General features: G+C 38.1%; 1 protein-coding gene across 13 annotated transcripts in view; it reads left to right on the top strand.

The window, feature by feature from the left end:
• The window catches only part of LOC137997029 (neuromedin-U receptor 2-like), a 67,716-nt gene that overhangs the window by 38,633 nt on the left and 4,083 nt on the right, over positions 1 to 25,000 (top strand). The window contains exon 1 of one of the 13 annotated variants that reach the window (XM_068842717.1): positions 7,627 to 7,781. The exons of 8 other annotated variants lie outside the window; for them this stretch is intronic. Coding sequence is in view for 1 of the 5 variants with exons in the window: in XM_068842716.1 (XP_068698817.1) it covers positions 14,769 to 14,788 (20 nt within the window). In the remaining 4 variants the exon portion in view is untranslated. Of the gene's footprint in view, positions 1 to 7,626; positions 7,782 to 8,207; positions 8,719 to 14,597; positions 14,789 to 19,170; positions 19,402 to 23,026; positions 23,192 to 25,000 lie in introns of those variants that run through there. 4 more of the 13 variants (XM_068842725.1, XM_068842716.1, XM_068842721.1 and 1 more) reach the window with 4 other exon arrangements.

The raw sequence follows: 25,000 nt of genomic DNA, 5'->3' as shown, positions 1-25,000 counted from the left end.
GTCTAAGCATTTGCTACCTATATTTTCAACAATAAGGTAAGGGTAAAGGTCAGTAAGGGAGCTAGTAGACTCTCGAAACCTTTGGTAAGAAACTCGGAACACGTCCTCACAGGATGCACAAGAAAGGGAGTCAGCGGCAAGACACCAATTTCAAATGTAAAATTTAAAATTCAACACAAATTATGAAATAAAATCATTAGAGAGATTGACAAGACTGACAATCTGCGAGAGTACGTCGAACGTAATAGCAATTCATGTAATTCTACGGCCCGTGACGTTTTCCAATAGACGAACACTTCATTGTAATTCGAAGCTTTTTTGAATATCTTCAGTATGAAAAATCGTAACTTGACGACCGTGACATTATTTCGCTGTAACTCTCCCTTCATACACTTACATGTTGAACTGTTTCATTTTGATCGAGAAATAACTGTCAAAGAAAAGACGGAAGATACAGATTTTGAATGCGATCCATATCGTTTTCATCAACGAAACGAAATTTCTCGATTAAGATGCCGGACATACAATCCTGGCCATAAGTTGTTGGGACACCTTCCCTTTTGCGCTCTAAAAACAACGCTTTTCAAGTATGTCCTTGACGTTTTAGAAAACGATGAATAGAAGTAAGTATAATTGCCCCCCCCCCCCCCCCCTTCCCCCTCGCAATGTTGAAAGAAATTGAAGCTTTTCTGAAATCTAGATCGGATGTGGTTAAAAAGGAAAAAGGGGCAATAGAAAGTGGTTAGACCGTTGTGTTGGAAGCGAACGTGATTGCTGAAAAATCGTTATTGTTGGCATAAGAAGTAAATATCTATCTATCTTATCGTCATTTTAGCTGGGGAATACTGTTCTTGGAGGCGAACAATTCTTGAAACGTGGCTATTAAAGCCATTGTCAAGGTGATTTTTTCTTTCAAGATTTATATCAAGATTGACAGGGGAGGGGGCAGGCGGGCTTACGCGCTTAAGAGAGGCTGCCTGTGAAGTCATCTTCGGTGAAGTGTCCCAACACGTCAGTGACCAGGATTGTAGGTTTTAGAATTTTCGAGCGAGCAGATTCCAACCCACGTACATTTAAAAATCAGCTTAAGTTTTCCGAAAGCATGCCATCAAGACTGTGTAATTCAAAACCAACACATAAAGCTTCTGCAAGTCAATATATTAACTGTTCTTTCAAGAGCCTTCACATTTTTATCACCGAATATGACAGTAGTGTCATCAACGAAGAGGTAAAACCTGAGTTTATTTGAACATATGTGGATATCGGTAACATGTAACACGAAAAGTAATATCCTTGGGGGACACCGCGGCTGAGGTCTCATTTATGGCCCACTTGAGTTGTTTGCGTGCACTAATTAAATACGACGAGGACCATTCATTAAGTATAGTATTACCCCGGAAACCGAAGTGGTCGAGCTTATTTATTTATTTATTTATTTATTTATTTATTTATTAGTTATTTATTTCATTGTTTTCTCCCTTTAGTAGTACAATACACACTATTACAAATAGAAAACTGAATGAAGAAGGGCACGGTATGGTAAACACGTTAGTGCCCTAAATATTAAATTAATATTATTGCTCATTGTATCTAATAAGAACATATACTTACGCGCACACACACTCACATACACACAAACACAAACAATTACAAAGGCAATTGCAAAACAAGGAATATCACTATGGCTTTAAGTAGAATATTCATAACCTTAAAAAAAAAAATGAGGGATAGTGTCGGATAAAAAGAGGAAGTTCTTTCCAGAAATATCTATTTATTACAGGTGGCCAGAATTTTCTCAGATTAGTTCGAAACCGGCGAATAAGTAGCTGATGTGAACATGCATTCTGTGTAAACTTATTTTGTTGATCACTGATGGTTAAGTGCTGAAACAGATTACTCTTGGAAAAAGATAGGAAGTTTTAAATCTAAAGACAATTAACGTCTTATTCCCAATATTTCACTAGTTTTTTTTCTCTATTTTTCCTTTTTTTTGCGGCAGCAATCGTACCCACTGGTGTGTACAACTTTATTTCGCGGAAAACCCTTTGTTGACCTCAAGTGGCCCCTGTATCCGTAATCAACTTTAACTAAGCTTGATCTCACATGACCGAGCACGAAGCAACGTAACCCATTGACGCAGTGCCACCGGTAAATACAGGTAAATAAACCTTTAATACCACCCACAAAAATAACTAACGAGCTAATATAGCAACCTCCCGTTAAGATGAGAGACCCTGGGAACGAGGTCGCTAATATGGTTAGAAAATGGCAAAAATATCAAATAAATAAAGTAGGCAAGGACAAGGTCAAGCTGAATAAGGTTCATTGTACGCATGCGCGCTACAGGAAGTCCTAATAAACAATTTTTTGGCTCAAATAGTAACAAGGTACATGATTAACAAGGACAAGACTAATTATGAAGTAAAGCCGGATAATCCTCTCTAACGAATGCGCTTAACAACAACAACAAGGTATGTGACTAACAAGGAAAAGATCAATTATGAAATCATGATAATCTTTTCTAACGAATGCGCGATGCTGTAAAAAGGCTGTCTAATGCTGGGTTACTTAATAAGAATCTCGAACAGTTTTGTACTTGTCTGTTATTGATATAGTGCATTTTTTTATTAATGCATTTTCTGATAGTGTTCGTGCCTTTAAGGGTTAAATGTCATTGATGGTTATTATCAAAGAATTAACTATTCATGATTCTGTGACAGCTAGGACTGATGGAATGTTCCGCAAATGGGCCTTTTCCAGCTTAGTGATCACATGGTACAAAAACTACCATACTGGAACGCAAATTGTGCACTGGGACATCTGAAAGAAAGCAAGTTAATTTAAATTTTCTTTGTTTTAGATGTCCCAATGGGCAATTTGCGTTCCAGTGGCCGTGTTTTCACGAGTCGTCCTTTAGGTCGCTCAGCGAGTGACAACCGAAATTCCGTGAAAACACTTTCTTTCCCAACTCGCGTAAAGTTAAGCAAGTCGGCATTAAATTTTAGTCACCAAACCAGGTAGCTTAAGCGAGTTGGCAATTACTTTCGGCCAATAAGGAGTCGCTTGCGTTTATTCAGATCAGAATATTTTTATTTTTATCACTTTTATGATTGTATTGGCAAGTGCTTTCTCCTCATTTCATCTTCCCCTTGAAAAAAACGTATCATTTTTAAGTCGCTTAACGAAGTTTTCAAACAAACCACTTTCAGAAATGTTAAGCGAGACAACGGCTGTCGTGAAAACACGGCCAGTATGTCGGTTTTTTGTACCATGTGATAACAAGCTGCAAAAGGTCACTTGTCATTAGACAGTCCTCAAACATTATTACTTGGACGCCTGTCAGGCAGCCAACGTCAAAAAATGGGCGCAATTCCGTTTTTATCTTGGTCGCAAATCGACACGTTTTTTACTGGGTTGCCTATGGGCAAACCCAGTCGAAGTCTGCGTTTAGTTTGTTTGTTTTCTTTTTTTCTTTTTTTCTTTTTTTTTTTCCGTGTCGGTAAAAGTCTTGCCTGTCACTCCCCTGGTAAGTGATGTCTTTGTGTATAGAGCCTTCTGCGCGTATTTTCTTAGGATCGAGAGGGTAGTGGAACTGCGTAGATTTCTCTGGTGGACACAGTAGAATCATTAACTTAGCCTGCAATGGCGTCGAAAGTCATGCAACGCGAATGGCGTTTTAGTGGATCCTTAAACAAAATATACCCTTATGGAGCTCAATAATAGAAAATCAGTTGGATAAACTAGGCATGAATCTCAAAAGCGACGAGTACTGGACTTCGACAACAATCTATCGCCCGTCGAGACGAAATCAAAGTGAGCAGTATTTACCTGAAGTACATGGTAATTTGACACAATTGAGTTTCTTGTCTTCACGCACGCAATCAAATAGGAAGAGGTTTTCGCCTCTAAGAACAAATATGTTGTTTGTTTCAATAAAATTTTCGCTGGAAAAGGATTCTGTGGTATTTTCTGCCTTTGTGAATTATAATATCATGTTGTGTATTGAATTTTCGAGCTTAAGGTTCAAATGTGATATGGGAGAAGTTTTTTAGTATTGCTCTGTAAGCAGGAAGGGTTCACAGGCCTGTTGGAAGCGTGCTTGAGTTTCAACAAAATGAGGCCCAAAATCAGTGAGAACTTGTGACGCAGATGAATAATAAAGTAGCTGCTATTTCCAAAATGATGGAATTACCTGGTGATAAATAACGTCGTACGCGTCTTGGAGAGTAAATTTTGACTTTGCATAAACAAGAGTTGGGCGATTGTGATCTTTGTTTTGACTTCGCTCATTTCATTGTCAAACTTTATAACACTTGACAGAAAAAGAAACGTACAAAAACCCGGTATCTTGCCATCATTTGACACAGATGCTTCACTGTTTGGCGAGTAAACATGCCGCGGTAACTTAATCACGGCGCCCGCTGAATTCCGGCCATGTCACTTTCGATTTTGCAATTTACTTGAACGTAGCAAAAATCTCCCAAAATGTTTGTCGCTGATCGTAACTTTTTATATTCTATATTCACGGTTCAAAATTGATGTTGTTTTCATGTCGTAAATATTTTATTCTCGATCGACCGTCCGGGAAACTTCCTTCTGCTCTTTCTGAAAACTGTGTATCAATATTTATTTGCTTTTTATTTGCAAGCTAACAGAATCTGTACCTTGCTGAGTTCGCATTTGTTAGCGTTAATAGTATTTTCGGTCGGATGTTTCTGTTTTTTTATGAGGGGTTTATTGTTTTGGTCTCCCATCCCAACACTAACCCCGCGAAACAGGGCTTGACTTCAGTGAAGTTTAGTATTACAAAGTTTTCGGATGCTCATAGGGCACACTTGTGGTGGAAAGAAGTTGTGAGGGAACTTGAAAATTATCAACATGTCAGCCCAGAAGCCAATGTTTCTCGCTTCTCTTTTATTTGTTATTCTTCAGAGACTGGAATGCTGTATTTCAATACCACACAATTCAGTGCCTTCTGATTTTCTGTAGCACGTACCACAGGTAAACCAGTGTATGCTTCACAGAAGCATCTAGTTTCCTTGAGATGTTTGAAATATTTTGCATTTTCGGTAACCGTTAGAAGCCTGCGTTTACGCCAACGACTTGAAAGTACAAGTGTACAAGTTCGCCATGAAATTATGACAGAAGTAAAATTATTTGGCGGTGTTTGATGGTAAGAGTCTTCCACATTGCTGAATGATAGTTGTTTGCTTCATTTATCTCTGTGAAACTTTGAATAGAGTGTTGATTTATAAAGCAATGTGTTCACCAATCGACTCGTGTACGGACAGCTCAGCTTTCAGCATTCGCACCTAGCCGAGTCCTAGAGGCTTTATTAATCAAACCAGGGCTTCTACTTCCGATAGAAGAGCACAGAACACGTCATATAATTAGTACATCGAGTTGAAGTGTGAAAGTGTGGAAGTGTGGAAGTTCCACACAGCCGGAAGTTCTCATCACTACATAAATATGATAGTGTCAAGATGTTAAGTTTAAAGGAAAAACAGCTCAGTTCTGTTTGCCTAATCTTCCTGTTGTACAATTTCATTCCTGAATTTGGTTGTTTGGTTGTTTCTAATCTCTTTTCTTCACTTTAGCATTGTATGCCAAATTACCACATTTATTTTTCTTCAATCTACTTTGTTGTCAAAAATGGCATCCCACGTAAACGCCATTGTTGGGGCCTCTTGCTGTTTTTTGAAAAGCTCTTGACAAGACCAAATCGGCTAACTCAATGTTCAACGCTACCCTGTTTAAACCCATTGGGAATAAAGAGTTTTGCTCCGGGTGTTTCATATCATTCAAATGTGAATGCTACATTGTAATGCAAATACAATACAGAAAGGATCTTTTATGCCTCTCAATAAAAATGAGGTTGAGTGAGTCGGCCAAACTATTGAGCTCGGTTTGCGGGGCGGAGAAAAACAGACAGGCCACTTGGAGAAATCTGGCTATGCTTAGCACATAGCCGGTTTAATAACAATGAAAATATTACATCACAAACTTAAAGAATTGATCGCACGCCCAGCAAAGATGGGGATCTGAAAGCGCACCACAGAAGTAAACTGAGAAGAAACAAAGAAAGAAAGAAAGAAATAGTAGAAGCTGGCAATGGGGAGGAGGCGGGTGAAAGAGTTTGACAACCAGATCAGTCGAGCTTGAAAAGCGAATAAATATTTACCGGGCTTTCTCGGAATGCAACAAATTTCCTATAGGGGATACTCAATAATTGCTCAGGAATGATCGCGTCACACTTTGCTGAGTGTATAATTATGCATGCGTTATAAATTTTAATTATTGAGAGGCATAAAATTTTTATTGGCAAGCCAATAACACCTATCCCCGGGCGATATGAATTGGGTAAAGCATTTGGAGTAAGCCGATTTGGTTTCTTGTGACTTAAAAATATTTACTTTAGACACTCTTATGCCACTTTTAAATAGTTTTAAATGTATAGATTTTATAGTAATTGTAAAGCGCTTTAGAATATTTAATAGTTGAAGCCTATAAAAATCTTATCTATGTTGTCTTATCTATTAACGACGTTAAGCAGGAGTTTCATTGAAGCATCCACAATATGTTGGCTGTATGTAAATTAATAAGAAGATTAGCAATGCTAATAGATTTACGTGTAATACTACGGCTTAGAAGAAAGAACTTTTCATTGTAATGCAGAGCTGTTTTTAATGTCGTCAGTATGAGAAATCGTAACTTGGCGACATCATTTCGTGATAGCTCTTCCTTTATTACTTACACACTCGACTTGAAAATTTGTTGAACAATTTCTCATTGAGACTATTACTTAAACTAATAATTGACCGGCTTCAAATTAATCTCAGATTCCTTTTAGTGTCCAAAGTACACGATACTACGGAATGTCCGCCGGTCCAACTGGATTTTCTTTAATACTCGTAGAATCTGAGAGAATTGGAGAGAGAAATTGATCTTGGCATACATGTCATTTTTGTGAACTTGTTATCTTTTTCTTTCAAGACTTTTTTCCCTCGACATTAAAAGACGATTTAGTGGAACAAGATGATTGTCATCTATATGGACGGTGTTTTTTATCACTATAGGTATGTAATCAACCCCTTGTTTCCACAACAAAAAGGAAAAAAACAAATCAATTGGATCAAAACGATGCAATTAATCGTCATTTTGCGAGAATGAGAGGGCTGTTAAAAGCAGCCCACTCTATGTTAATTTACACTGTGTTTACATAATAACTTGAAGAAGCGAAATCCTCCTTATCTTCACGCCGCGGATTAACGCTGGGAAAAGTATTATTTTTTGTCTAAAATGACTTGATTTTGGATGAGCAATGTATTGACGAGATTCTGTTTTCGCCGTTCAGGTTGATGACCCCAAGTATTAAAACTGGTTTGCATACGAGTGAAAACTATCAGGGAAGCGATTTGCTTCATAAGTAATGAGAAAGAGACGACCTTCTGGTCACAGAAGTAAAAGTGATTCGTACTGACTGGTGAAATATTTTTTTGGAAGAGCAATGTATTTGACATTTGACGAGGTTTACGCCGTTCTAGCTCAAGTCACGCGAGCGAAGATTAATGACCCCAAAGGAATACCTCCCGTAAATAATTGGTTTACGTACTTGTGAATATTTGTAATAAGATCTATCAGGGAAGCAGTTTGCTTCATAAGCAGTGAGAAAGAGACGACCTTCTGGTCACAGAAGTAAATGTGATTCGTACCGACTGGTGAAATATTTCTTCGCCTGAAAAGCCACTCCTGGCGCTCACAAGGGTCTGTTTTTTCATCAGGTAAGACGGTAACGGCCTCGTGTGAAATACGTGTAATGAGTGACTGTTGATTGTATTCGCCAGTCAGTAACCAAGAGTGATCAAAGAGCTTTAGTTTTAAACAAATAAGCTTTACCACCTTCTTTTAGTTTAAAATAAATAATAGTACAAGCACGAAAAAACTAAAAGAATTAGCAAAAGTTACTCAGAATATCTAAAGAGCTACAAGATCTCGCTGCTGCATTACTCTACGCCATTATCAAGTCAAGACGGTAAAAGTTCAAACAAGAATATGTAAAACGTGAAACAATAAAAATATTTGTGTGTCCTATGGATATAATACCCAAAAATAAGACAAAAAACGAACAATAGAAAAAAGAAACGAAAGTGTCAAGTGAAAAGTTTGGCGCGGATTGAGTCACTAATTTGGGTGTTGAGAGAAGGCTTGATGTCCTTTATAAACAGCATCTCGTATATTAGGCAATCGAACTTGCTTCTGCATTTCTTTAGGACTTTAAAGAGGTGATCGATCTTTGCTCTTTTATTGTCATGTTGTGTTTCAAGGTGTTTGCCGATAGCAGAATAACGGTGTTCACTAATGCGTTGGTGTAAGTGTCGGGCAGTAAAACCGACATAATTTGCATCACACAAATCACATTGGAATGAATATACAACGAATTGCGTATTGACGATCGGAGGCTTGTTTTCCTTTGCACTCAAAGTTTGCGATAATTTTCTGCTGGTGAAGACGGGTTTTACGTTGACGTTTATCATAGATCCCAGAGAAATGATTTCTTTGCGGACGCGATCAGCTGATCGCTGATCTTTGAAAGGTATTTTAATGTAAACTGATGGATCTGAAGAAGTCACGGCGTGCGGCGCTCTGTCAGGTTCTTGCATGAACCTATGTATTGTGGAATTGACCAATGTGTTGGGATAGCGCAATTTTGAAAACGTGGTACGTAACTTGTCGCATTCTTTTGTAAAGGCTTCTTCAGTGGAAGATAGACGTCGTCCATTTTTTAGAATTTTTTAAAATGTTTTTAAAGAATCTTTTAGCGTTTAACTTTTCGACAGAATGTTTTTCCAAATCGCTCCTGTTACGTAAATAAAAACAAAATATGAATAAACGTGACAAAACTGAAAGATTAAGAAGTATTTGGGTACCAGCTATAATGATTTACAAGTGTTTTCAATTACGAGATAAAATATTTATTTCCGGTTATCTGTATACAACAAACGGATGATAGGCTTGTGTTCGTTAAGTGACTTACATAAGAGGAAGTTGTTTGAAGTCTAGATCATTCCAAATAGTTTGAAGTCTAGATCATTTCAAATAGCTACAGCAGCAAACCGAATGCTAAATTTGCCATCATCTTAACAAATTCGTGGCATACAAAAGGACTTTCTTGAGATCATACACTGGATCACAAGTGAAGAAGACACTATAGATGGGAGTGTCGAAAAGTCGGTGGTCTTTGAATCGGAACTCGTAATCATGTTTTAAGCTACATTCAAATTTATTCAAACCAGTGTAGCATCCGGCAAACTACAGTAGATCAGATTGTCAATCTGGTTGCAATGTGAACTGTAACTTTGGTTATTTGGGAGCCTTGCCTCGTTTACTTTACTTGCAAACCGCAGACCAGATGGCAACACCCTGAAAGTCCGCAGAGACTTTTTTTAGCACAGCGGCCCTATTAACCATGACTTGTATGCGTCTTATATAACGGTAGACTACGGTTGGATGAACTGATTAGGAACATAATAGAGCGACACCTCGTCATATGCATTCAGAATACCATAGCATTTCTCTGCAAGGTTCAACTGAAAAGGAAAGTCTGGCTAGCGCCAGCGCACTAACTCGGCACACTGTAAATTGAAATTATCGCAAATCAAACTGACGTTTGGAAATGTAATTTCGGAGTAAGAGCTATTAGACTGGGGAATAGTGATTGAGCCGCAGTCAACGATAGAAGCTAATAGGCATGCAACACAACCTACGTAAATCATGTAGGCTATTCTCGAAAGCTTAAGATCTCCGAAATGAAGTGAAGCGAGGTGAAGCATGAGCTATGAATGAAGCCCTTTGGTGGACGTTTTCCTTTTCTGATATTCGCTTTAAGTCACTGCTGCAGCTTGCAGTACGAACGGAGTTTACGAAGCTAGTACAAGTTAAGACGTTTATAAAATCTCAGGTCTTCGGAGTTGAGTCAAAGCAAGAAAGCAAACGGCCGCGAACTCGAGAGTGCAACGCAATGGCATGGCTTAGCGGACGGACGCTAAATTGACCAATCATAGCGCTCCAGCGATTAATTTTATCATCCCAAAGATTTCCATACTTCCAATGTTCAAAGAATTATACACATCATTTCTTTTTTCGCTACTTCGGAAGGGTTTTTTTCGCAAACTGGCATCTGATCAGTTCAGTCAGAGAACTATGCGAACTATGTTTGTATTGTCGTGTGATCAAGCCCATTGTCATGAACAGTTCCGCTTTCAGTAGGAACCATCAGCCTAATTGACCTGCTTGAGCGTAACTCCCTCTGGTACTGCTGTTTCACCAAGGGAAGGTAGTCTGGCGACACGTCGCTGTTGTGCAAGGCTTTAAAACATGCCTTAAAAAGATGGAGATCTCGTCTTTCGCTGATTGGAAGCCATCCAATTCTAATCACGTCCTTTAGATTCTTAACATAGTGACCAAGTACAAAGCTTGCGGCAGCAAAAATTGACGACGCTCCAAACGATGAAGCAAAAATTGGTGCAGAGGATAAAAAACGAGGTCAGCATAGCCAAGTTTAGAGAAAATAAAGGTCTATACTAATTGTTTGCTAAGGTTATACTTAGCCAGATGCTTGTGAGAGTTTTCGGAAAATTAAAGAATGTCATAACATCCAGACGCTATGTTCTTGATGTGGTCGACCCACTTGAGATGTTTGTTCATGTGGACACCAAGCAGCTTAGAGGATTCAATGTGCACTAGGGTAAAGTTACCTGTTGCCAGAAATCCTAGTATCCTATTATCAAGGTTTTGTACCTTGGATGAATTGTGGTGTGGAGAATATCATAACCTTAGTTTTGTTACTATTGAAAGCCAAGCTGCTCTCCTTGGACCATGCACTAAGTTGATGGATAGCGTAAGATAACCTACTTTTACAATTATCTAAAACGGAAACTTTCAGTAGCATGGTCATAACCAGTCGTATCGTCGATGTACTAGAAACATTTTTTTGGAGGTCGCCCACGCATATGTTGAACAAAACAGGGCCAAGAATTGAGCCCTGTGGTACGCCAAACTGAATATTTACAACATCAGAGCATTTGTCATCTACTTGAACAAATTGCTGACGATGCATTCCAGCTGCTCTCCAGATTAGAAAGCCTCTAGAAAAATACAGTTTGCTCATCTTTCTGATAAGGTTTCTGAAAAGCCGTGACCGTGTCAAAGGCAGAAAAGGCAGAAATTATGCAAATTCTGATAATCTTGTTTTGTTCGATTAAGTCATAATACCGGCAAGATTGATATTGGTCGTAGGTCTTTCTACCCTTAGGAGTCGCGCTAATGGGCGTCAGTTTCCACGCCGACGGAAAGTACAAGTTTACAATAGATGTATTTACGACATCGGCTTGTGGAGACCCCAAGTATTCAGGCCCAGTAGAACAATCAGTCCAAATTGTATGTATCTCATGGATGACTTTGTTGAGACCAGCAAACCGTATTAAATACATAAACCATTATCGAGGTTCCCTGGAAGAGATCTGATCAAATCCTTAATTGAGTCATAATATTATCTTGTCGAGGGATAATGCCAAAAGTGCGTTCAGCCGTTGATGTAAAGAAATGGTTTAGCTTATCAGGTTCAAGGGTTACTCGCCGTGGATTCGGGTGTCAAATACGATTAATTACTTCCCACACCCTTTATGCGTGCCATAAAGCCTCTCTTAGTTTTTTGCCTTGCTTTTTCGTTGTGGGAGATGAGTGAAGAAAGGTTAGATACATTTTTAACGTATAAGAAAGAAAGAAAGAAAGAAAGAAAGAACTAAAACAACTCTTGATTCTGGGATATCTTATCCGCAGATATCAACCGTGTTCACTCGATCGTTTGCTCGTTCGCTCGAGGTCGTACTGGTATGGGCCTGCAATTTGTTGGAGCAGGGAAGCTAGAATATCACTGCGAAATGGCCCATAATAGTATCAAGCACTGGGATCTTGGTTTCTATCAACAGAGTAGGCTTGCATAAATTTCGCTGGCATATTCTCGAGCAGAGTATGCAATTTTCGGGAGCGCATTCTGCCAGCAGAATATGGCATTTTCAAGCAGTATGATTTGAGCGGAATAACAGAAAGCCAGAAGCACTTGTGATACGCGCAATTGAAAACTAAAATTTAAATACACAACAAATGCAAAATTGAGTTAAGATCCTGATCAATACTATTGATTTCTCGAGCAGTAGCGAAAGAAAAACCTGAAAAAATCTGAATTTGGGGGGAAACCACACAGAATTCGAGCAGAATTCGTAAGTGACTCACCCGGCAGAATAACCTGTTTCTAAAAATAAATTTACTCAGGAAAGGGTTGACTCAAGGAATTATTGTAGACAGAGGTTTCCCTTGATGAGTTCCTGGTTTTTAAGCCTGATAGAGAGAAGAGCTAGTAAGTTAATATGTGTTTGAGGAAGAAGATCATGTGATAAGACCATTGCTTGTGAGTTTTGATATTTTGATTTGGATCGTCGGATCATTGTGTCGAGTGTTAAATTGGATATTGTGCGTTAAGTTGATGTTGCCTTGAAACCCGAAATTCCTCCAGTACGAAGATACGAGGGATAGTTCGAATGATGCAAAAAAAGATTCGGTTTTACCTATGGAATAAAACACTAGAACGCCCGAGAACGTAAGGAGAATTTTTTAGGTATGTTGAGTATATTAACTGCAAAATTGATAACTCCAAAATATGGAGCTAAGGAACGGTTGAGCCCACAAACGCTTACGCTGGAGTCGTTACCAGGCTTTAAGGGAAAGTGTGATCGCTTAACATTTGACTGACAAAAGTTTGAGCTTTGATTTTTATCCAAAGGCTGTTTACTTTGAGTGTAAGTTTTGGATTTCACTGTCCGTCATTATTCACATTCAAAACTGACCGATTGGACCTCAGATGGTTAGATCTAGCGAAAAGTGACGTCATTGAGTCACCAGCTTATAATTTCAGTGTGTAAACGCAGCTTATTATATATGCAAAACACGAAAGAAAGGAATGAATAAAAGATTGTTTTTTGATGCTCTAGTATTATATCTATGGTTATCATTTACAGAAGAAGTATGCTCTTCCAAATCGTCGAGGCATTTGCCATTTATAATCTTGTGCATTATGCAAAGTTTCCTTAGTCGTGTGATGTTGTAAAAAGGAATCCAACCTAACTTACTAAAACGTTGGACTGAATTCACTAGCATCTCAAATTAACCCCGTACATCGTTTTTGCATTCTTAATCAACAAAGTAGATTTTTGTTTTTGGCATTTCCCCATGCAGTACAGCAGTACTCAAATAATGGTCTAAACAATGCATTGAATAATAATTGCTTCAACGAATAACTAAGGTACGCTTTAGCTCTTTTAAGTAAGCAGATTCTAGAGTTTAACTTATTTATGAGACAGTCAATATGATCGTCCCATGCAGTTGAGGTGTTTATCAATCTTGACACCCAAAAGGTTTTCATCTTTAGCTTCTCCGACTGAAGAAGAGATAAATTGAGAGATGGATTTCCAGAGTGTTACAGTTTTTGACTAAATTCCAATAACTAACTGTATCGTCTTTTTCGTATCGGGGACCATCTTATTTAGAGAGTACCAACTGCTTGCTTTATTAAGACTGTCCTGAAGATCTTGCTGGACATGTAGCAGGTCACTGTTGGTCTCCCATAGAGTAGTATCATCTGCGTAAATATCGACATTAGAATTGGGAATTACAAGTAGTAGGTCATTGATAAACAAAGAGAAGAGTACCGGGTCTAAAATCGACCTTTGCGGTGATCCATTAATATGACATTGCATTCCTAAACTATTGAGTCTTTGACGTCATTTTTTCTCCGATCCAGTTCAAAGAAAAATAAAAGAATGACTTTTTGGTCATAGTAGCACTTTAAGAATACCAGTCTAAAAGTTAGTTTACTAATAGCTTGCGTGGATCCCGGGATCGATCTTGCAAACGAGATGGACCGATGTCAGCAATAAGTGGTTATCTACCGCAAACAGGAAATTATACCATGAGACACCTCAAAATTGGCAAATATTTCCCCGAAGGTAGATTAAACGTTTCACCTTGTTTGCACTTGATTTCGTGATTCATGTTACTGATGTGTAGCATCATGAAACGGCATAAATAATAAATAACTCACTGATTCGCTCCCGGCATTTTGCCTAGTGATCCTGAAACGCGGAGAATTTACGAAATTCTTGTAGAAAGAGTGAAGCCCAAAATCTTTAAGAAAACAGTGATGACAACGTCTTTGGAAGTCTAGATTAATTATTTCATTTCCCTGGTAAAAATTTGAAGGTCCTTTAATTACAAACTTAGGGCAAAACTAAACAAAACAGTAACTATAATACCTAATGTTCACAGTGCTGGTGGTATACAAACAATAGAAGCTAATTTATGGCGCCAACTTGACGTCGAAAAATATTACCTCTAATGAGTTCATGTCAATTTTTCCTTAGCTCAACGGGGCTACTAAGTCATTTATTCAGAATCTACTAGTCAACTAAACTAATTTTTATCAGATTAATTAGGGCAGATTGAGTAAGGCTTGAAATTTCGCTCCCTCCGCAAAAGTGGCAAAAGTGATAACTAAAGATAAAATTTATCAGATGATGTTTCAGTGTCCCCAGTTGCTCTTCGGGAAAGAAACTTTTGACAGTGGCTTTTTGGTAGCATAACTTCGTCTTTTTTGAAATAGCAAGGATCATCCACGCAGAAGGGAAGTCTTCAATAGTTGGCAAACGTTCCGGGGAATGTCAGGTTTAATGTCACGGTACGAATTTAATAGCTTATAAGGCGCAAATATCTATATAAAATAAATATATTCAAACTCAGTCTATTACGATAACTCAGTTCAGCATAAGCATAGAATTTTTCCTTCAGCTGAGAGAAGGTGAGTAAACTGTTGGTTGAGAAATGCAAACATTCTTTAACTGACCGATAGATAAGAAATTTCAGCCGTACGTTGGTGTTGGCCGAGTCATTTGATTCTAGAACTTTATAGAAACGTTCCGGCCTAGCTATAATTGCCAATATTTAACAAATGATATCTCGAGAAGTCCCGAATTTGTCTAATATTTCTACCACTATGTTCCTTGCAGTTTCGGATCACCACATCTAGCCTTAATCTTAAACCGACAGATAATTTAATCAAAATATTCCTCTGTCTTATGATACGGGTATATGTCATTGAACGCATCCAGTCGCACCTATGTTTTGTTGTTTAGGTAATGGAATGAATCTGATTCATGAACTAATGTGTCTGGGGCAAAGTATGAATGGATAGCGCAGAAGTCTGAATTGATCGGCTTTATTACTATATGCGTCGAAATTAGAAGACTTGAAATAGGCTAATTCCATGTTTTCTATCTTCAACGTGCATGGAATTATTCTCAGTATTAGATTCGGGCACAGGTGATGTTCCCAAAACAGCGGATCAATGGTAAAAAAACGTTTTAATAATTATATATTATTATTGTCTCGACATATGGAAGTAACTGATTTCAAATTCGTTAATTTTCCTGCTCAGTTTTAAGGCTTAGTTTTTAGTCAGTTTTAAGGCTTTTCCTCCTACGCAAAACAATAAGAGAAACAATCAAGAAACAATACCGCAAAACTGAAATATTAATATCTCACATACAATAAGTTATTATGTACGATACTGACTTAAGTCGGAAGGAACAGTTTCGTAGAATCTCGGATAAGATGATATACAGGAGTATATCACTACAGAAGAGATAAATTGCTTATGTGTTGAAAAAATATTTATTTTCCGTAAAAAAAAAAAAAAAGAGAAGGGGGTGGGGGGTTATTTTGCACAAAACGTAGCAGTGAAGGCCACCCTCTGACTACCACCTGCATTATTTGCTGACAAGTGCCAAACACTAAATTTTAGGTGCGCATCATGAGCAAAAAGAATCATAAAAGTTAGAAATTGTACAAAAGTTGAAGATATTTACGCAAATATCATTTACGACCTATTATTATTCCACTATTACGCCATTTTACCATATTTGGTCAAGCGAACGCGCAAAATATGAGACGGTAATACACAGTGACTGTAGTGTCCCGGTTTGACCGGTTTAGAACAGAGCAAATACGGACGGAACGAAAGAAGTTGTTTTCAACACGATGACAAGCCTGAGAATTGAGCTTGTCATCGCTTGTCACTCGTCATTTTGTTTATCCAATCAAATAAAGATCTTTGGCTAGCTTTTTGTGCTGTTTACATCGTTCGTACGCGTCCTGAAGGACAGATGATGCATTTTTTTTCAAAACACTCTTACCAAATAAAATTGAAGCAAAATAACACCTTTTTTGTAGTGGATTAAAAAATCTCTTGTTCATAATGTTCGCTTAGTAAAATATATTCTATATACAAGGCTAAAAAGGTTATGAAATGGTTAAAAATTAAAATGTTTGAACCAAACGTTTTCGGCTGTATGCCATCAACAGGGTTAAAAATGATGACCGGCCGCACGTACATTCAAATCCTGTTCACACCTCTGAACCTGCAAAACACCTGCGGGAAAACCCATCACATTCTTTCTCTCCTCAGCGCAAACATTCCTCAAGCGCAGGATCGTCGAGGGGCTAATGATCCAACAACTCCACCCCAGTTTGAACAAACAAGTTATTTCCTATGCCCCCAACTTTTCCCATCGGGAATTACATAGGATATATATGTACACGCGGCCGGTCATCATTTTTACCCTGATGATGGCATACAGCCGAAAACGTTTGCTTCAAAGATTTTAATTTTTTAACCATTTCATAACCTTTTTAGCCTTGTATATAGAATATAAAAAATCTCCTATTCGATGGTTTAAGATACAATAATCGCGGACATTTTGCTCATTGCTACGCAACTCGCAAAATATCCGCGCGTATCACATCTTAAACCATCGAATAAGATGTATTTAAAGGATAAGCACTGACATAGATGACGTCACTTCCAATTTCTACTTTTTACTAAAAGCAATGGAATTGGAGCAACGCAACAGCAACTGGAACCATAGAACGGAAATTGGAGCAACAGAACCGAAATTGACGATGCTTCAATTGAAGGTGCCTCAAGCCAAGTGGTTTACTAAATTCTATTACAGCGATTCAATAAAATGAACACGACCTTCATAACAGAGGTTGAGACAAGATTTGTATATGATCCCTCATAAGAATGCAGCAACAGGTTGGAAAACGATTCCGAGCAGTGAGGAGTAACATTTCACCACGAGACGAGACGAAAACTTGGTTTGGCTCACCGAAGAAACCTGATAATATTTACATCTGTAGCGAACATTTTACCAAGGACCATCTGCCATCTCGAGATAGACAATACGGTTATGAGATCTTAGCAAAAAAGATCATTGAATATAGTATCTGGTGCTATGTCTTTAAATAGAAGGCGCTATTAAACATACGCTACACAAGCGAGGGCCGGACTGTAGATAGAAAACGCAAAGAGCTAAAACAATTTATAATCAAATGCTCTTTACTCTCTTTACATACGGCGGAAACCTTTCGAACAGCAGCTAAGTTCCTACGGCCTACACGGTAGCTCCTAAATGGACTAGAATTTTGCTAAATAACGATCAAACAAAAGACTACTAATTTTGGATTCAAAACGCACACGCAAGGGTCATTAGAATGAAGTTAACTTATTTCATTTTCACAGCATAAATACTCACATAATAATCTTGAACGTTTTAAGGAAATGCATGTCAACTCTATCCTACCATGATCAGTGAGACCCGGCTTAAAAGGCTAGAGTGCTCGAAGTGCGCAATGGCGATCTTTCATCGGCGGCTCTCGAAACCTTTACGAGGTCTTTTTCTCAAAGTTCCTAAAAATTTCGTCCTTTTGGTGCAGTTTACCAAGGTTTTTCCACAAGTACATACAGTTTTCTGTTCTATTATATTCTAATATATTACCGTGATTTACTGACTCGATTAAGCACCGCGGCTCTTTTTTGAGGCGAGTTTTAAAAAACCACTATGTGGATAGGTTAGCATTTCACTTCTTCCTTCATTTCTTCCTTCCTTCCTTCCTTCCTTCCTTCCTTCCATCCTTCTTCAGCCACAGCGCCACACGAGCCCATTCATGTCGATTCGTGATAAATTTCCCTGTTTCCATTTAGGGTTAATTCTTTTTGTCATTTCCGGGCGGAGTGGAGAATGAATTAATGTTCAAATTAAATTCGCAATTATGTCGTTTGCCTGGCAAATAGAAGTGAAATTTTAAATAAAATGTTCCCTTAATTAAGGACATCTGAAAACATTATCACGAGCCATTAACACCGTATGTTCCCTTCATCCGGAAATGTGACAAATTTAAAGACTTTCGGAAACTGAAAAAAAAACACGGTTTACTCTTATCGGGGATTAGGACGCAAAAAGAAATGTAAAAAAACACTCGGGCGTACAGGTTTCCGGAGCATAAGAAAAGTGCATGTAATTAATTTAAAAGTAAATTGAATCAGGACTGTCTGTCTGCAACCGTCCCGCGTTCCAACGTTTCCTCCAAATTCCCTCTTTCACTTTAGTTTCAAAGATTAGGAAAGTTTCTACACTGACAATCCACAATGCATATTGCTCGGAGAAGAAACATTGCTAAGTTTGTTTAAGTTGTCGCCGATCTGTCAAATGAATAATGAAAAAAAAACAGCAATTTCCTATTTATTACACTTCATTTCTTGTCTTCTATCTCAGTTGAGTTGAGATCAACGATTGGGAGAAGATCACGTGCAAATTCCCAGGTCAAAGAACTGTGAATCACAACTCTTGGACAATTCCATTCCCGAACTCGACAACAATTGCAAAAAATAAACTCAATCCAATGAGTAGGTGTCTTGCAATTCACTTCAAAAAAGCTTATGTTGTTGTCCTTCATTTTACGTTTAGCGGGATCTTATGATGCCGTAATTGAGCGAGGGATTGACAGAAGGAAGTGCAATTTATCAGCTTTACTAAGGCGAAATTTTGTCTGTCGGTTTTTCAAATGAAATGGTAATTTATTTTAAAAAGAGCAAAGTAATGTTTGCAGAATTTTAATTACCAGAAGATGATTTTAACGTAATGCTAAAAGTGCAGCTGTATTCACGTCACATTGGTGTCTTGACACAAAAGGCGGAGTAATTGAATGAATCGCTCAAAAATTGAAGAAACTTGCACGATATACAGCATTTATCTCTTGGGAGTTTGAAGCACAGGCCAAACAAATTCCTTTAGTTCCCTGGCTTTTAATTTTGGTGAAATTAAGATCTCGAGTTTGAAGTCGCCCGATGCTTTACCCACATATATATCAGGAAGTAGATAACAGCGTGTTGTGATGCCGGCTCTGGTGCGACCTTACTGATGGCGAAAGAACGCACTTACGAATCTGAACTGGGTAAGAATTCTAGTCTCATCCTGCGTAATTTTTTCAAAGCTTTCAGACAGTGGAGAGAATTAAAAAATGGAAGAAGGAAAAAAACTGATTCGGCACCAGAAGAAGCTTGCTCGTTCAGTCGTTCTCTGGACTGTTTTCACCGCTCTCCACGGTACTGACAGCTTGACTGAGGAGGGGGGCCAGTTTTTTAGCGACGAAGATCATGCTAACTCGTTTTCCCAACGAGGTCATTCGTTCTAAATTTGCCCAATAACTTTATTTCCAGTTTAACACACAACTAATATTTTGCTGACTCGGGAAAATCAGTGCAAGTGAAAATTCCGTGAAGGTAACAAATCAGTAACGAATGAGAAAATCATATTTTTTAACCTGGGTGTTTTTTGGTCATACTATTCAACAAGCTTTTGCCTGGCTGATGTTGCTGCAAGGGACATCCCCGGCATTTTGATTTGAAAGCATGAAGTTGCAAAAAGGATATTTTTCGCGAGGAAGGATCGCTCACTTGATACGACTAAAATGGTACTGTTCGGAGTTTTTTTTTTTTCTGAAATCATTTTTATTAAGTTTCTTGTAGTCCACAAGTTAATGTAAAAGATTTACGTTTGTCTGAGCTAAGATTTGTTTTTTTGGCCTTCTTGTCTTGCCCCATTTTTCGCGCGGCCAAAACTTCAGAAATCTTCCATGTTCCGTTTCATACGAACTGGCTAATTTCCAGTCAAGGTCGGAGTGACTTTAGTTCGAATAACTTATTTCAAGAACGTTAGTCCAATGTATTAAGAATACGTAAGTTTAAAATACCGTTTTAGTTCAGTCTTTCTGAAACTATGTCTTGGGCAAATGCCACCATATAAAATACTTTATAGTTTCTTTGTATTGCAAATGGTGTTCAAAGAGAATTTTTTATTTTATCATTCGGCGGCTTTGCGGTGTAATTAGTAGAAACTAGAGATTGAAAATGCACTTTTTTTTATTTAACCCGTAGTAATCTGCGGCCGCCTTTTTGTAGCAGGTCTTTTGAAAAAGGCCGCTCAATAAAGCCCTTGGGAAGTTAAAGGAAAGCTGGTTTTACGATATGGACGGAAACCCGAAGTTGCTCACATATAGCAGGTGTATTTTAGCGAGCGAGTGCTAGATTATTCCGACCGATTGTCAGTGATTGTTTTGGTCGTCATATTGGATTGACAAGATTGGGCAAAGCATGGAACGAGTAACGCGTACACGTTTTGCACTCGCTTCATGTTTCCTCGTCCAAGGAATCCGGGGTACAGGTATGGGAAGTGGTGAGAGCACTCGCCTGGGTTTGTCGGTTCTGTACTCTGCATCGAGAGGCTTTCTCCGCGTACCGTGCCGGTTTTTCCTTTTTCTCAAAAACCGACATTTGATTTGATCTGATTTAATTGTTTAATTTGTAATTTTAGTTTCTAGTGTCCCCAATTGGTGCTCCAGCGCTAGAAGACTAGAAACTTAAATAAAGTTTCTTTCCTTTCCTTTCCTTTTTTCCAATATGGCGACCAGCTCGCTAAAATACACCTGCCATGCAGGCTAAACCCGAAGTGGACTGAGTCTTTTATTTCTCGGCAGTAATTATCGTGCCCGTGGTACGTGTTACACAACAACAGAAGGCACTGAATTCTGTGGCATTGAACAGCAGCGTTCCAGTTAATTTTCTCAAGTGGGGGGTCATTAAGACCATTTGAGGGTCACCCACGTGTCGTGCCAGCAGAGGCCCTTTGGCTCACATGTTCACGCCTTTAATTGTTTTGTAATGTCCTGTCCCATTTTGAGGTCTTGTAGTTTTTTAAGCTTTGGTAATAAATTCAGCTTAAAGATAACAAAACACGCTCTCGAGTAAAATGCACTTGTTTCTTCTTTAAATAAATAGTCTGCAAGAAACTAACTGCAAATTGCTCTGACGGACGTTTTCCAGCATGTCATGCATGTCTTGCAGTTGCAATAAGCAAGAAACCGTGTCGATGTGAAACTGCGTTCGTGTAAACGCTGCCTCATTTTTACCGCGTCCCGATTCCCGCGAAATTTTTCTTCTTTCAAATATTAACAAAATTTAATAATCGTAAACTCGTACAACTCGAATAATTGAAATAGAAATCACTTCGAATTTATAATCGGTACATCCTTCGACAAAAAAAAAAAACTCGACTTGCTCGCTCGAAAAAAGCACTCAATTTTTCCTATTACAAAAATTCACGTGATCAAAACCGGTTAAAACAAGAATACTGTACAAACAAACCGCAGTGTACAATTGCACTGATGAATTCGTATGAGAGCAAAGTTCAATGATTTCTACAAAAAATATTATTTCTCGTCAAGCGTTGCATCTTTTATGTTCAAATAACTGCTAAAAATAAAGATTTTTAAACGATCTATCCGTAGATATTTTTTCCTAATTTAATATTCTCTGTCAAAGTTTGCACAACAATCAAATCACATAAATAGCATTGCACGCAACAAATTTAGTCACATTTACCTCTTCGTCGAACTCTCGTGCTTAACACAGGAATTCTTCAGTTATGTGAAAATCTTTCTATATTCGTTAGCAATCACCCTTTCAAATTTCAGAGTAATCGATCGGTCCGCGAATATTTTACGAGTTTTTCTTTTTTTTTTTTTTTTTTTTTTCAATGGGATGTCAAAAGGCCGAGTGGATGTTGTGCATAATCGGGCAAGTTCGCGTGATCAAGTTGCGTGTGTGACTCGTTATAAATATTTTTTCACAAAATGTTCCCGAATCGTCAAGTAACACCACAGAAGACGAAAACATCATTCTAAAAGCTTATCCTACGCAAAAAGTAGGTTCTGGAGGTAATTTTGAGAGTGGAAATCAAGTTTACGGCGGACGGAAAATACAAACTCACGAGGGCCATATGGTATATTTAATTAAGTTAACACAACAGAAAGACGCCAACCTCATTTTGACACGAAAATGCTTTACTATTGCCATAAAAACTATCCAGTTAAGCTCGCATATTACACAACATGATGAATTCATAAAGGCCACCATTTCCAGCGAAATATTTTTTGAAACAAACAACATATTTGTTATTACAGGCAAAAACCCCTTCCTATTTTATTACGTGCGTGAAGACAAGAAACTCAATCGTGTCAAATTGCCATACGCAATTGCAACAAAATAAATTTCAGGAAAAAAAGGAAAGGAACTTTATTTAAGTGTCTAGTCGTTCTAGCGCTGGTGCGCTAATTGGGGACACTGTAAACTGAAATGAACAATGACAGTAAATCAAGTCAAATGTCGGTTTTTGAGGAGAGGGGAAACCGGAGTACCCGGAGAAAACCTCTCGGTGCAGAGTAGAGAACCAACAAACTCAACCCACATATGACGCCGAGTCTGGGAATCGAACCCGGGCCACATTGGTGGGAGGCGAGTGCTCTCACCACTGCGCCATCCCTGATGGCGAAGAACCTGAAGATCCTTTTCCTTGAATAATGAGCACAAAATAGACGACAAGCTTTCTTTCAAGTAATTCTTGGTGTCGCATTTCTAATTATTTTTTTACCTGAAGACTGTCCAGCGGAGTTGGCTACAAAAAATACAAATAGCCAGACAACAGAGATCACAGATCCACTTAAGGTGTTCGATTCCTTCTCCGTCTTTGTTGAACCCATAAGTTACCAGAGAATTTTCCATTTGGTTTCAGTGTTCTACATAACAGCACACTTGGTAAAATATTAGAAACACAGCTCACTTTGATTTCGGCTCGACGGGCGATAGATTGTTGTCGAAGTCCATTACTCGTCGCTTATAAGATTCCAGGTATTTATTTTTCACCGCCTGTCTTGTTTATCCAATTGACGTTCCATTCTTGAGCTCCATAAGGGTATAATTTGTTTATAGATCACTAAAACGCCATGCGCGTTGCAATGACTTTCGACGCCAATGCATGTTAATAAAATGTTCTCCTGTGTGCACCAGAGTAATATACGCTTTACCCCATCCCCCTCAAACCTTTGTTGAACAAAATACGCAAAGAAGACTCTATGCACAACAACACCACTTAGCAGGGGAGTGACAGGCAAGACTTTTACCGACATGGAAAAAAAGAGAAGAGAAATATTACACATTTTCCGACTGGCAATCCCAGTCGGAAGGCGCATTTTTTGAAATTATATACTCGACGTTTCGCATGCTTCGACTGTTGATTTAAACATTTAAAGCTTACCTTAAAAAAATTTGTTAGCAGCGAAAAGCTGTATCTCCGCTAAGTAGTATTAGTCCGTTTTTTTTTTTGGCCATTATTTGTCACATTGATTGGTTAGTTACTAATGCTGCATATTAAAAGTTCAAATTTATCAGTAAACGGTTGTATGTCGAAGCAAACGAAACGTCAAGAAAATAATTTCAAATAATGCCCTTGTTTCTAATGTTTGTCACCGCTCTGACCGCTGTTGGGTCTTATCTTTGTTTAAGCCAAGATGGACAAAGAAAAAGAGTATTTTCAACTCTCTTCATATGTGGGTGGAGTTTGTTGGGTTTGAGAGTTTGAGAGGTTTTTCTCCGGGTAGTTTGCTTTTCCCCTCTCCTCGAAAACTAACATTTAACTTGGTTTGCGTTGATTGTAAATTTCAGTTTACAGTGTCGTCAATTAGTGCTCCAGCGCTAGAACGACTAGACACTTAAATAAAGTTCCTTTCCTTGAAATGATGTTTCTTTTGAAATAATGTATCAAACCTCGCAGTGATAAAGATTTTATCTTTTACATCTAACTTCAAGAATCAAATACATTATCCTGGTCTTCAAGTTGTCATGTATTTCTGAGTTAGTGACATTTATATCAAATATGTAAATAGCCATTATTTCTTTACTTTTAAAACAGCCACCGCGTATTCAGGAATACTATTTGTCTCGTTTTCATCACAGTGCTGTTGTTTGCGTAACAATCTTAATCCTATACGATTTGTAAAACAAAAAAGTTTTAAACCATCCGGAGTTGACCTCAAAGAAAATGAAGCATCGTCCATCTGAATCAGCTGAATTAGTTTGGGTGCAGCTGTGTCAATTTTTCGAATTCAAATTTGGTTTCAGCTGAGAATAAATCATTTAATAGACAGCGCTGTACCGGGGATGATTTCCGACATATTCCTTTCAAGTTGGCATTTTTAGTTTAACAGAAAGTCAATGACGCGTTTATTTGAGATGAAAGTCATGAAAAAATATATCCGAAAGAGAAAAAGACTCATTTAAAGTTAGCGGGTGCAACCATTCAAAGACGAAGACGACTATACTTGGCCTCTTCGCGTACGTACTGAGTCACTGTGAACTGAGCAAGTGAAAAAAAGACTCTTTTACATTATTCAACTGTCGGAAAATCTAATAGGGTGCGTTTAAGGCTCTTTATTTCCCTCATTTAGTTATTTTGATCTATTAATTTTTTAATTTGTACATATATTTTATTCAAATTGATTTGTCTTACTTCAACCTGTATCTTTATTCACTCGACCACACAAACTTCACGCTTTATTCATCATCGCGTCTAAAAATTCTTTCACTTAATTACTATATCAAAAGAGTGTCATGGATTTCTGTCAAGATCTGCTATCCTTTGAAGGCACAATGTTCATATTC

This window comes from Montipora foliosa, chromosome 3 (assembly GCF_036669935.1).
Source record: "Montipora foliosa isolate CH-2021 chromosome 3, ASM3666993v2, whole genome shotgun sequence".
NCBI classification, from domain to species: Eukaryota; Metazoa; Cnidaria; class Anthozoa; order Scleractinia; family Acroporidae; genus Montipora; species Montipora foliosa.
This window is presented reverse-complemented; position numbering and strand designations above follow the sequence as displayed.